At 46.8% G+C, this 14,760-nt stretch overlaps 1 protein-coding gene across 2 annotated transcripts in view; it reads right to left on the reverse strand.

The window, feature by feature from the left end:
- Positions 1-9,293: 9,293 nt before the first annotated feature.
- Positions 9,294-14,760, reverse strand: part of ATG4D (autophagy related 4D cysteine peptidase) — a 276,305-nt gene continuing 270,838 nt past the window's right edge. For both annotated transcript variants that reach the window (XM_069604074.1, XM_069604075.1), the window contains exon 11: positions 9,294-12,878. In XM_069604074.1, the coding sequence (XP_069460175.1) occupies positions 12,696-12,878 (183 nt within the window). In that variant the 3' untranslated portion in view covers positions 9,294-12,695. The remainder of the gene's footprint in view (positions 12,879-14,760) is intronic.

The following is a 14,760-nucleotide window of genomic DNA, read 5'->3' on the forward strand; positions in this document are numbered from 1 at the left end:
ACAATTAGTAATACAAAAAGAAGAACCCAATTTTACTACTCTTCTTCCCCAATCAATCTGAGGGTTATGATAAGTCAACCAAGGCATCCCTAATATTATCTTCAACTGTGGAGTGCATTAATTCAAACACCATTTCCTCCCAGTGTCCTCCAATTTCCATCCCCAATGGAATTGTTTCATGTGTAATTCCACCTGATGTAAGTTGAGACCCATCCACCACTCTCACTTGCTCTGGTATATTTTTTACTATGTAAGGCAGATTGATATCTTTTACCACAATCCATGAAGTTACCTGTGGCTCCAGAATCTATTACTACTGGACCACTTCCCTGTAATTCCTCTTTAATATATAAGGATTCTTTCATTATAATATGTGGCACCGCAGCTTGAATAGTATTAGCCACTTATTGATTTCTGGAACTGTTAGTAGATGAAGAGTTTTTTGGACACCAAGGGCAATTTCCAACAAAATGTCCTGATCTACCACAATACGGAGGACTGAGACCACTGGAGCTTCAGTGCCCATTGCAAAGATCTCATCTGCAACCTGGCCTCTGGCACCAGAAGAATGCAAGATGCCATGAGGCCGAGCAATCTCAAGAACTCGAACGCTGGGAGACTCTGGGCATGCTGAAACTTGTGCACCATCTGCTGAATGTGATGAGCCCTCACCTGGGGAGGAAAACACTGCCCCAGGGATATGTCGAGCACTACTCTGATGTACTGGAGCCTTTGAGTTGGTGTCAAATGGGACTTCAAGTTGAGGGAGAAGCCCAGCTTGTGGAGGGAGTGGCAGGTGACAGACAGATGATCCAGGACTTGCTCGGGAGAGCGCGCCCTGGTCAACCAAACGTCCAGGTAGGGGTAGACGTGAATCCCCCTTTCCTGAGATGCGCTGCCACCACTACCATGAGCTTGGTGAAGACCCTTTGGGCGGAGGTCAATCCGAACGGCAGGACCCGAAACTGAAAGTGTGAGTCGCCAACCGCGAACCTCAGGTACTTCTTGTGCTTTGGATGGATCAGCACATGAAAATAAGCGTCCTTGAGGTCGAGAGACACCAACCAGTTCTGAAGTTGAAGGGCCTGGAGGACTTGAGAAAGAGTAACCATCTTGAACTTGTCCTTCCTGAGGAGTTTGTTCAAACCGTGCAAGTCCATGATGGGTCTCAATCCGCCGTCTTTCTTGGAAATCAAAAAATAAGGGGAATACCATCCCTGGTTCCTCTCCGCTACAGGCACCAGTTCTATGGCGCCTTTCTCCAGCAGGGCTTAAACCTCCTGCACAAGGAGCGGATCCAGACTCTGCAACGAGAGATTCCCCAGTGGATTGTCGTGAGGCCTCTGCCGAAAGGGAAGACAGTAGCCGTGGGCTATGATCTCCAGAACCCACACATCTGAAGTAATGGCACGCCATTTGACAAGATGCTCTGCCAGCCTTCCCCCAACCGGCGAAGCATGGGACATGGCTTCATGACTGAGCTAAATCAGCTGCGGCGTTGCCTGAAGGCAAAGAGGCAACAGCCCGAGCGGCCTTGGCACCTCTGGCACTCCTACGGTGGCCCCTTTAACTGGCAGCTCCTCTCACTTTACCAAAGGATGAGTAATAACGAAAGGAACCTCCCCTCCATTGCTGTCCCCTCGGACGAAAAGGCGGAGGTTGGCGAACTGCAGCGCCCAACGACTTCGCTGCAGCTTTGGAGGCCTGCAACCTCTCAAGGCTCTCGTCAGCCTTGCTGCCAAAAAGATGTTCACCGTCAAAGGGCATGTTGAGGTGCCGGGCCTGTACATCAGAAGCAAACCCCGAATTCCGCAACCACGCAAACCTGCATATTACGGTGCTCGCCGCCATGGACCGGCTGACGCGATCTGCCATGTCCAAACCTAACTGAACGGCCTCACACATGGCATCCTTGCCATCCTGGACCATAGCAAAAAAAACATCCCGTTCATCCCCTTCGGGAATATGTTCAGCCGCTAAGGAAACACAGTTCCACAGAGTGTGCATGAAATGTGACAAGGCACATACGGAGTTAGCCGCCTGAAGAGCCATAACCCCCTGAAGAAAACACTTTCTTCGCCCAACCATCAAAACGCTTGTAGTCCCTATCAGGAGGGATGGTAGGATACAACGCCTGCACCACCAAACTCTCCGGAGTGGGGTGCTTGGTCAAGTAGCATGGGTCGCTACTGGCTGGGCGGCATTTTCGCGGCAAAGTCTTGCCCACTGCCGGGAGACTCTCCAAAGCAGTCCAAGCCGCTGCCACCCTCCTCTGTAGAGCCATATGTAACGGTATTAAAGGGTCAGTTGGCGGACCTTGGTCGAGGATATCCGTGAGGTCATCCTGAAGAAAATCCCCTGGGGGGAGCAGACCACCCCAAGTACTCGGTGACCCTAGACATAAGGCGCTGGTACGAGGAGTCGGCATGGGTGCCAGGCTCAGGCCTACAAAACTCCACCTCCGGAGAGGTGTCCAGACCACTGGCGTCGTGCAGGGACTGACGCAGGTCCTCAATCTGGCTATGGCCCGAGAGAATCTAATCTGGCACCGTATCAGGAACCATGCAATCATCAGGGCCCTCATCCACCTCCGAAATGTACTCAAGATGGCGGAAAGTGGGCACAGAATGGGGAACAAAGCCACGCTTGACCTTGGCCAGAGCCTTTCTAGGGGGTTCCACCCTGCCCCGGGGTACCCCCGTCGAAATAGCCTCCAAAGGTGTCGAGTGAATGGGTGTCGACGCCAAACGCGGCGCCGACAGCATCGAAGGTGTCCACACAGCCCTCGAGGGCAGAGCCCAGAGCGTGTCCCTCAACAACCTGAGCACCGATGGCCTGAACGACTTCCTCAGAGGCGGAACCTCGAGAGTCCCTCGACGACCTCGGCGCCACAGGCGTCGACGTCTTCCTCAAAGACATCACAGGCTCACACTGTCTCGAGCGCGTCGAGGACCGGGACCTGGAACGGGCATGACTAGGATTCCCCTTGTCCGAGTGGGACCGCTCCCACGAATCGTGCCGACCAGTCGAGCCCGAAGGCATACAAGCGGCGCCTCTAGTCCGATCACGACCGACCCCACCTGGAGGCACGGACGGACCAGTGCCCTGCGATTCGAGAATCGCTAGCATTTTCTTACCGAAGGAAGCCCATTCCTCCGGCATTGCATGCTTGGTGGGATAAGCAACCAGCCGACGGGTGGAGTCCTCAGATGAGGACAGGGAAGGCGACCGATGACGGCGCTTCCGGGAGTGCCTCGAAGAGGCAGAGGAGTGGCGGGACCCACTCCGGGACCGAGACACACTGGACTTCTGACAACCATGAAGAGAGTCGCCCCTCGAATCGTCCGTCGAAAGCCCCGCGGACCTTGACGTCCGGGGCTTTGACACCTTACCGAGCGACAGTTTCTTTTTGCGTTCCCGCAAGGCTTTGGACGTAAGCGATTGGCAGTCGACACAATCATCCGTGTCATGGGCCTCCCCGAGACACCAGAGGCAGGCGTCGTGCGAGTCTGTCACCGACATCTTGGACCCGCAGTCCACGCACTTCTTGAAGCCCGGACGCGGGGTGGAAGAAGTGGTAGACATCTCGAAGGACTTTTACTTTCACAAACGAACAGGTTCGAAGAACCAAAATAACAAACTCCAAAGAGTCGAGGCGCACCGAGATCTCCGAAGCGAACACGTTCCTGGAAAAAACGGAACTGAGGCTACGGGGGTCGTGCGTCCTACTTAGAACATCCAGTGACGTCAGCCGTCGAGGAGGAGGTCCCCGAGGGCAGCGTATCGACATCATTGACGCAGAAACATTTTCCGAAGCAGCACAGCTGTGGTGATTACTGTCATAGATATAGAATACGTCAGAGGACCCAATCCTCTGGAAAGAGATTTTCTGTGTAGAAACAAAGGGGAGGTTTTTCCATGGATTGTAAATTGCAGCATCACTGACACTAGGTTTCCTTCTCAAATCAGGAGGGGGAATACTTTGACCAATTGGATTCCGAGAGGGTGGGCTTAGTATAATCAGCTCCCCACCCCTTTGGGAAATACATAAATTGGGACGGTTTTAGGACCTAGAGACACACGCACATTCACCCATCAACTGATTTACTGGCGAAGCGCTCTGCAGGAGAACCCAGATCCAAGACTCCAGAACTCCGATGGCAGAAGGCCCAATTCCAAAGCTGAACCCTTCTCAGCTGGCCTTTAAAATCTTGCAACCTGATTTTACCCCCAGATTTCCAAGGGGCACACCAAAATTGAACAGCCTAGCTGTTTTCCGCTTCTTGCCAAGAACTCTTGCCAGAACCCAGAGATCCAAACCAGTAGTGCAGAGCTGAAACCAGATAGCTGTAAACTCCAGAACCAACCCGTCAGATCCCGTTCAGAGTGCCGTGCAGTGACCAGAGTGCCGTGCGGAGTGCAGACCCGGGTGCCTGAATCCTGTCTGGTGGGCTAGCAGAATTCCAGTACAAAACCTTTGGCCAGATCCTGACGGGCCTATTCAAAACCATAGTTGTGAGTATTTAGCATATTATTGTCCATAGCCAATCTCTTATCCTTAAGTAATCCCATCCAACATAGCCAGACTGCATTGTAGAATCTCTTTTGTCTGTTCTGAATCTTTCCCTCATCCATATAGTCCTTTGTTAATTGTAGTGATAATATCTTTGCGCTAATATATTTGCTGAAGACAGACAAGTGTCTCGGCGGACAAAAGTCAGAGCGGAGGCGCCCTATTCTGGTGGCTCTACCGTTGGGTATCTTGCATCTTCATAGTCTCCTTAGTGCCAAGAAAATTGTTTGTAATATTCAAAAGCGCATCTTTCATTTGAAAACCTTGACTCTTTCTAAAAAAATTTAAAAAAAAAAAAATATCAACCTCTACTAAAACCTTCATAACTTCTGAACCGTGCATGCAAATTGAAGTTAACATCCTCAGCTTTCAAACGAACCTAGAACCGCATTCCAACTCCTTACAGTTTTTCTGTAATCGCGTTTCTCGCTCGCTGAAAGTTTGCAGTGAATCTGCATTTGGCTCAATTTCATCACATGTAAAATAGCTATTTCTTGCATTCAACCTCTAAATTCAGTTTCCTATCTGCCAGTCATTCAAGCATCATTGCTAGTGTTTACCTGAAGCTTTCCAAAACGGCTGCCACTAGGTTTGAATCCTATTTAGAGAATTACATTTATTTTTTGCATTTTTCCCCATTCATTTAAAAAATCACATTCAAAAGCAATTGACCTGTTTTGAAATCAATCCTGTTTCTCTCTAAGCTTGCTGGGGGAATTGGGATTGAAACTGCATTTGTAGAGCGTTTATTTCTCTCCTTCCATCTCTATATTGCATATTAGGGGGGATTGAGTAGTATCAGGGGGAAAGAGTGATTACATTGCATTTGATTGAATTTATATCAAGTTTTAATTTCTGTGCTGCATTAATTTCCTATCATTGCATTTGACTAAACCCACACTAAGTTTTCTTCTATGCTACAGGATTCTTCTCATTCATATTCCTACTGATTAAAGAGATTGTTGATTGTAATATCACCCAGTGGTGATCATTGTACAAATATTAAAAAGTGTTATATCTAGATATTGTTCAAATGCATAAAAGTGTGATATATATCTTGTTCAAATCCATCAAATAAATCTCAAGTTTGCAAAACACCTACTTCTTGGTTCAGTGAGACCGGGGGGATTCAAAGAGAGGGGCGTGATATAAGGGTACATCATTCAGAAATAAAAACTTTAGACATACAATATATAATTAAGGGTTCCAGCTGGGCATCACATGCTAGGCATTGATTTAGGTGGAGTGCTGGGTTGAAATCACTTACAAGACCAATGACCGCTGACTGTCAGATCGTTGGCATGGGCTACCCACCCCACAAGTGAGGTGGCCGTCACTACTTTAATCTCCGGACATGGTTGCCAAAAGCGTTCTCCCTTCGAATACTGTGCTGGGAACATTGTGTTCTTAGAGACCATTCAAGGGATCTCATTCTCAGGCGGTTTTCTGGCACCAGAAAAATGCAGGATGCAATGAGGCCAAGCAACCTCAAGACACTGAAGGCCGTAAGATTCTGGGCATTCTGAAATTTGGTAACCATCTGAAGAATGTCTTGAGCCCTCACCTTGGGTTGCAAGCTCTTTCCCAAGGATGTGTCCAATACAGCCCCAATGAACTGGAGCTGCTGGGAAAGTGTCATCCATGACTTCTTAAAATGTAGGGAGTGGCAGGTGACAGATAATACAAGGCTTGTCCGGGAGAACGCACCCCGATCAGCCAATCGTAGGGGTAGACATGAATCCCCCCCTCTCCTGAGATACACTGCCACCACCAGTTTGGTGAAGACCCTCATGGCAGAGGTCAACCCGAATGGCAGGTCTCAAAACTGATGGTGAGTGCCGCCAACGGTGAACCTCCAGTATTTCCTGCGCCTGAGATGGATTGGCACATGAAAGTAAGCATCCTGAAGGTCCAATGACACCAACCAATCCTGTAATTGGAGGGCCTGAAGGATATGAGAAAGTGTGACTATCTTGAATTTGTCCTTCCCGAGGAACTTAAGTATCAAGCCCAAGATGGGACCCAGTCCTCAGGCTTTCATTGTGATCAAAAAATATGGGGAATACCAACCCTTGTTCCTCTCCGCTACAGGCACTGGTTCTATAGCACCTTTCTCTAGCAGGGTTAAAATTTCCTGCACATGGAGCGGATCTTGAATTCTCAAAGAGAGTTTCCCCGGTAGATTGGTGCGAGTCTGCGCTATGAATGGCAGGCAGTAACCGTGGGCTATTGGTTCCAGAACCCACGCATCTGAAGTAATGGCTCACCAGTCTGCCCTGGCAGAGACAGTGTCCCCCCCTCACCACCCACCGGTGACACGTGACGCAAGCTCTCAGAGATTTTGTAGCGGATGCTGCCGACGCGGATGGCAAAGTGGCTGCAGCTAGAGTTGGCATGGCACCTTTACCTCATCCACCACAAGGGAACCTCTGTTGGCCTCTTTGACTGGCCATTTCTCTCGCCTTTCCAAATGAGGAGTAGTAGCTAAAAGATCACCCCCTACAAAGCTGAGGTTGCCTAAAAGCGGCCTCTAAAGATTTGGCAGTCGCCTTGGAGGTCTGCAACCTCTGAAGGCTCTCGTCAGCCTTGCTGCCAAAAAGGTGAGACCTGTCAAATGGCATGTTGAGAAGACAAGCACACACATGCGGTGCAAAACCAGACTTCTGCAACCAAGCAAATCTGCACATCATGGTGCTCGTGGCCATGGTCCTGCTAATGCTAACCGCCATGCCCAATACCAACTGAAGGGACTTGCACATGGCTTCCTTGCCGTCCTTAACAATATAACGCCGCCATGGATATGCACTCCCACAGTGTACGAGAATTTTGCTAAGGCACATGTGGAGTTGGCCGACTTCACTGACATACTCCCAGCTGAAATACCTTCCATGCCCATCCATCCACGCACTTGTCGTCCGTATCAGGAGGGATGGTAGGGTACGCTGCCTTGTTCGAGGTAGCCGTGGCTCCTGGACCAAACTCTCCGGAGTAGGGTGTTTGGACAGATAGCCAGGGACGCTAATGGAAGGGTGGTATTTTCTTGTAAGGGACTTTACCACCGCCGAATTGGCTTCCGTGGTCTCCCAATTCTCGGCCACCCTTTTCTGCAGAGCCAAATGGATGGGTAATATAGGATCTGTAGGAGGACCATAGTCTAAAATGTCGGTCAGCTCATCATGATTTTTGTACTGCAGGCCCAGCCCAGGTACCCCACCACTGTGGACATCAGTTGCCGGTATGAGGAGTCAGCATGCTCCCTTTGCTCTGGCCTGCCGAACTCCAATTCAGGAGAGGCGTCAATGCTGCAATGTGTCCGAGATCTTGCTCTCTTCTGATATCAGGCATTCAGGGACATTGGGAGTTCTACATTGAAGCCCAAAAAGGGGCATCCTCCCCCATATGATTGTTCTTCCTCCTCAAAAATGGAGGCAGGGGATTTTTTAAGAATCTTTCCTTGGCAGAGATTTTTTTCATGAGTACTCACTGGCTTCGAAGGAGTCCACGTAGATTTCACTTTAGCCTTCTTATGAGGTTCCCCCGGCCCTGAGGGTTGAACCATCACAAACGGTACCGTTGGTGTCAACTGTTTCGACAATGGCGTTGATGGCATCAAGAGCCTATATTGAGTCGACGACTCGACAGGCTCCTTCGACGGTTTTGGCGTCAAGCGTTTTTCCAGCTTTGAAGGTATTGATCTCGAACACTCGCCGTGTCTCAACTGATTATTGTCCAATCGTGACCTCGAGGGCTTTCGATGCAAATCACACCATCCACCCGGGCTTGAAGGCATGCAAGTTTCAGGTCGAGACCGCTCCTTGGCGGCTTCATGAGAAGGCACGGATGGAGCCTTACCCTGTCTCTCAAAATATTTTAGCATTTCGACACGGAATGCTTCCCGGTCTGCAGCGTTTACTCTTGATGGGGCATCTTACCCTCTCGTGGCAGCTGCCTGATGAGGACAAAGGTGAACGATGGTGTCTCCTCTTTGATCCATTCATCGAGGACAAAGAATGGCGTGAGCCACTGCAGGATCTTGATAATCTTTTATCCTTCTTACACCGAGGAGAGGGGTTTCGACTCTGCGGTCGAAGACCGATTAGGTCGGATCTTACAGGGTTTGGATATCTTCCCCAACTGTAACTTCACCTTTCGTTAACGCAAGGCCTTTCCGGTCATAGCTTGACTATTTGAACAGGAATCTGTGCCATGGCCTTCAACCAAGCACCACAGACAAGAACGATGCGGATCCGTGATGGACACCTTGGAGCCACACTCCTTGCACTACTTGAATCTGGAATGAGGGGTTGTCGGAGTGAAGGACGAAGGCCTATTATCCAGGGTAACTGCACAATTGGATAAACTACACAATCGAATTTCAACGAGGCACGCCGAGTTGCGAAGCAAACACTTTGGAAAAACGGATCTGAGGCCAACTGGTGCTGTGCATGCTCTTTATACCATCCAATGACATCATCCTCGATGGAGGCCCTCGAGGGACATCAATCGACGCAATCAACCCAGGGCACCCTCTGCCGAAAAAAAAAGTTTCTGAAGCAGCCGTAGCTGGACATTACATGTCAAAGATGAGGAATACGGTGGCGGACACAATCCATTCATAATATATATTTGTGCAAACTAGCAAGGAGAGAGTTGCACTGGAAGAGTAGTGTTACAAAACATCAAGGTGCACTGCAGTTCATTCACAGAACAAAAAAAAAAGTTACATTAAGCGAGACAGATCTCTTTTTTTTAATTAAGTATAAAGTACAACCACAAATATACAAAAAAAGTATTCTACTAGCAGTATACAGATAACAGAGCAATCCATGGCCTTATTTTTCAAGTAGTCTGTAGAAACCTTTGATCATTAAAGTTCTGAAGCTGCATCAAGGGCAACACTGGTTTAAGATTCAGAAAGGGCATGAAACCCAGAATGTAGGACATTTATTTACACAGAAAAACAAAGACAATATGAACAAAGTCAAGTACACACAAGAACACAACAGTGACTAACAAATACATATAGCTATCAAATCAGTAGTTACTGCAATGTGGAACAGTTTTTATCTTGATTACCAAACAGTTACCACAATTCGAAGGCAAACGAAGAACTGGTTGGTAACTCCATTACAAACGATAGTGCAGTTGTTCAAGTTCCCACCTAAAAAGCAATGTCACATTCACTTGAATGCAATGTGGAACATTTTTAAATATTGGGTCAAGTATTTATAAAATGTGAAGAAAAAGAAAGGAAACTCATTCAAACAGGAAAGGGGATAAATATCTGACAAAAAGACAACCTCCAATGTCTAAATCTGAACAAACAATACACAATAGGCCAAGGGTTTTTCCCATAATGTATAACTTATAAAGGTTGGAACAAGTCATGACCAATGGGACACACTGGGCATGAATAGCTAATGCGTGTCCAGGTCCAAGACGAAGACTGCCTTGAATACAGTGGCCTCACCACAATTGTACAACTCAAACGGTAGCATTCTACATTTCCTTGGGTAAAGTAGCATCTGAAAAGGTGGGCAAGGATAAAAGGGATAGCAGATAACTTTCTGGTACAAAGTGGAGGGTTCGGGAACTGTGCCGTTTGAAGTGAATTCTCAAGGAGCTAAGACACACTGCGCATCCAGAGTAGCTGATTAAACACCAACGGAAGGGGTTAAAAATAATGAAATTAAGGTTAGGCAAAGGTCAGCACAAATGAGGGCTACCCAAAGAAAACAGGTAACAGAAAGACAGGTTGGAAACAGGAGTAGGTTACAAGGTCAATGGGGCTATGCCCATTTATATATTTTTTTAAAAACGGGGGGGGGGGGAAGGAGAGGGCAATTTGTCAAAACAAACCACAGGTAGTCAAAAAAAGGGTCATTTGGGCAAATTCAAGATTTAGACATTGAACACTCCAAAGCAATTGACAACCATCAACCAACGACTGGAAGGTCCCCAAATTCCCCATCTATCTTCACCCGGTATTGGTTTTGAAAAAGAAATCCTAGAGTGCAAGTAAAAGAAACTAGTAAGGATAATTGCTTAATTAAAGTAGCTGCCAAAACAAAACTTTAAATTAATAATTAAAACCAAACTGGATAAAACAAAACTAATAATAATCCCCCCATCCGCAAACACTGTATAATTAAAACTTCTATGATAGCCAATAATGTGCCTGTAGAAGAAAAAAAAAAGGTTCACAATTTTTCAAAATCTCACAAGCCAAACATACCATTTTGCATAAAAGGCTGTGCAAAGTAGAATGAGTGAGGGTGGGTAGAGGAGGGGAAGCCATGACAAAGCCCACCATGTCCTTAGAAGTGCCTCTTGGGATAGGCAAGGCAGGGATGTAATCTGCAAAGAGAAAGGGTCTCATTGTCAGCAAGGAGCACAAACCCTGTCACAGCAGCTGGTGGTGGTACCTTCTACACCACCTCAAACTGGGTTAGCAGTATGTAGGTTTCTTCACTTAAATTCCCCATTCAATGATTTGTGGGCTTCAAACGATTATAGCTTTTTTTTATGAGCCGGACGACCACAAGTAAAATCAAATGGAGCTGCTTACAAGTGGTTTGTTCCAGAAGATGTGCAGAAGGTTCAATACTAAAATTTGCTTAGTGGAATTCCATAGACTATACCATTGCAGCCAAAAATTGTACCTTCAACAAGGCAACAAGCGTACCGAGTAGTGAGGTTCCAATTTTCACAATACGAGGGTTCAGCTGTATGCGCTTGCCCCTGATCTATTCCAACTAATGTGGTTGGTCAGTGCACAGGATGGCTGATGAACGGCATGGTTTACAAAAACACGAAAAACAACAACATTTATTGAGACTTGTACAAACGACAACACTCCATTTAGCCGGATCATTTTTCAGGGAATAAAGTCCCAGCAGTGCAGCCAGCCACAAGGAGACATTCTAAGGGGATGATAGCAGGGGCATGAGAGAACAAAAGGGACTACTCAGAACTCTGAGACGTTGCAACGCTGTACGATCTTCGACAGCTGATTCAAATGCATCCGTTTCATTTTAAGGACCAGCCTCTTATAAACACAGAAGGTGGCTGTTTCTCAGGACCCATCAGCATATTTAAAATATAAAATAATGTGCATTAAGGAAAAGGGTTTTTAAAAAAAAAAAATAGCAGTTTCCAGTTTAAATGCCCAGTAAAGTCAGTGAGGTCTGTGCGCTGTAGGTGCAGACGTATGCCCAAGTAGCATATTCCCTCGCCAAAAGAGCAAGCTCTAGAAGCCATGTAGAGGATGGGGCATCCGTCCTCTGTCAAGTAACTTCCATCTTTCCCAGGAGGTATGAGTACCTTTGTTACAAGGAAAACGTGTGCTTCGAGAAGCGAGAGCAACTTTATAGCTAGGTGGACATGGCTTGACCTTTGCTGTGTGGTCTTGACCATTTGCCGGACAAAGATCAAGTGATTTTTGCAAGATCCCTCACGGACAGTTAAAACCTATGTCTTACCACCATCATACACATTAAACACCCTCCTTCTCTTTCATGCATCAAATTTGACAAACAGATCCAGTTAGATTGCCACTGGAGTTGCAAAAGAATCTCTGCAACTCACTCACAATTGCAAATGCAGGGTCATTCTGCCTTCGGCCTTCCTTAAGTAGTGCTGAGCAATAGCAAGTGATCACCCAAAAAGGCAAGAAGGTCCCCCTTCTGCACACAATACTCTTCATGAAGTCCTTTGATTGTGCAGTTGCGACTGTGGTCTGTTCATCACTGGAGATCGATTGTGCCAGCAGGAAAACCAAAGTGAAACCTGTTCCTGCAAAAGGTAATGATTAGGCTGAACATCGAACTAATTATCCCAGTCAACTTGACCTGGTTACGTTGTATGGCCATTAATGCTGGCCAGAGGACAAACTACAATGAAAAAACGCTGGCAAATGCCCACTTGGACAGCTCACTGCAGAATGGACGACCACACAATAATTTGAAGGTCTCACTTCTTGTTGCCAAATTCTTTACGCCGAAAGGCGACATGGTTTCAGCAGTAAAGCTCAGTTGAGCAGGAAGGCATGTGCTAGATTCTGCCCCTGCCCCACCCTATTGGTCTTCACCCTACCATGAGGCCCCCTGAGCAAAGGTGAAGATTATAAAAATACAAATTCATCTGTGCTGAGACGCTTGACTTTCCCACTGGTCTCTGTCCGAGAGATGTGCACAGTTTGTTCAGAGATTTGAGAGCTGTTGTCATCCAGTGCGAAATCCTGAGCATGTCCGTCCACGAAGCTGAAGACAGGATAATTCTCCCTTGAAGAAGACATTGTCAGCACCTGGGAAAAAGTGATAGGTAGATTAGCAATGTTTTATTCATCACACTGGTAATCACAGTGGCGTTGTAGAATACTAGTTTGTCCTGTATCCAATTTCTGCCACTGTCTTATATAGCATTGGCTAACAGGCTTGTAGCGAGGTAGCACTAAATATTATTACTCAACCCACATATAACCTCAGAAGGTTGCACACTAGAAGCTAACAAACTGATCTGAACCTATAGGTTCAAAAAAGATTTTGGCAGCAGATGCATAAACCCACATCTTATGTGCGGGGACATGTCTTTTGTGATAGTGTGTGGATGTGCCAGGTCCTCCTTTGTTCTATATAAAAGGCAAGGAGGTGTGTTGGGTCGCGTCTTTTGTGTGAATGTGTTATATTGCCCTGCTGGTCATCCTTGCTTGTTGTCGGAATGTTGGTGACTGTGGGAGATTGACAGCTCAGTGAATGGTGGATGAATGATGAAGCGCAAGTGTTCCGAATGAGTCAGTTGAGACCGAGCTAGTATGGCAGAGGATGGCCAGTGGGTGTGCCCATTGATACCTAAATATAGGAAGAAGACAATGTCCACTGTACATATGTGAATACTGATGTGTTTCTACTATCGAGTCCGGTGCCATCTGCCCTGATGTCCTTACAGAGAGAGAGAAACCTGCATTGTACAACTATACAATGGGCAGACAAACGAAAACATGAAACTGTTGGACAAGGCACAAATATCAAAAAGGAACAAAATAGACAAACTACAGCAATGGAATGCAGAAAAAAACGAAGATTAAATCCCCTCAAGTGCTAAGATCATGTCTGTTTGTCCATTTCACAAAGCGCTTAACATTTTGAATTCATGAAACATACTAGGAGACGGGCCCGTGCTATGAGCAGAGGTCTGACTCTTGCATTATCATTATTCTGCGGCCATTTCTCAGAGGTCTCATTTAATTTGTGTGCGCGTGCGTGCGAACACTAGTCTGACCATAAGTCACCCACAGGTGATCTCCAGGAATACCTTACACAATGGTTACAGTGCTGGTTAATAAAAAAGCAGCAGAGAGTAGTCTACTGTGGCGGTGGTGTGAGCAGGTAAACGACACTTACAGCAGACATGGGGCTTTCCTACGATACAAAAATTAAAAGTACTCTGCTTAGCCTTTTAGGATTGTGCTGCTAAGGGAAGATTATTCCAAAGTCCTGGGCCTTTAGTGAGGAGCCTTTCCTTCAGGGCAGGTCTTGTTGAATTTCATGCTAGATACAGCACTTTGAGTGCAGAAACAAAGGGGATTGGGGCATGCAAGGCCCTACGGGTAGGACGCAAGGCCTACTATAACATTCTCTGCGTAACAAGTGAACAATTCAAGTATTTCAGGCTGGTCATGTTTTCTTACAGAGAAATCTGATCAGTTGGAGTTTTCGTTGAGACAAGTGAGTGGTATCTAAACGCAGACTATTGTAATAATTTAAGTGGGTTAGGATTAGAGCTTCTACCAACTCTTTACTACTCAAGAAGAGGGGAGAGATTTTTAAGCAGATGAATTTAAAACTAGTATCATGGACGTGGGCTTCAAAAGGGCAGAGAGGAAAAAAGATAATGCTTAGGTTTTTTGGTGGAGTGGTAGATGCCATTGGGGGCTAATAGGGGACGGGGGCATTAGGTTGTCCCAGAGCTCAGGTTGAGGCGCATGGAGATAGGACTGCACAGATTTCTTCGGGCCCAAATTCTAAAGTAACTCCAGGACATCCACACACAAATCTAGTTCATAAATTGAGTGATCATGTTAGCTTATGTTGGTGTTCATTTGGAAGGGGAGTTAAAGTGGTGGGTTCAGACAGGTAGTGGCCCATTTCACATAGGAGAGGTCGTCTCATAGGACAGAATCAAGCAAT

Source organism: Ambystoma mexicanum, chromosome 3q, assembly GCF_040938575.1.
Source record: "Ambystoma mexicanum isolate Mex_15411 chromosome 3q, UKY_AmexF1_1, whole genome shotgun sequence".
Taxonomy (NCBI): domain Eukaryota; kingdom Metazoa; phylum Chordata; class Amphibia; order Caudata; family Ambystomatidae; genus Ambystoma; species Ambystoma mexicanum.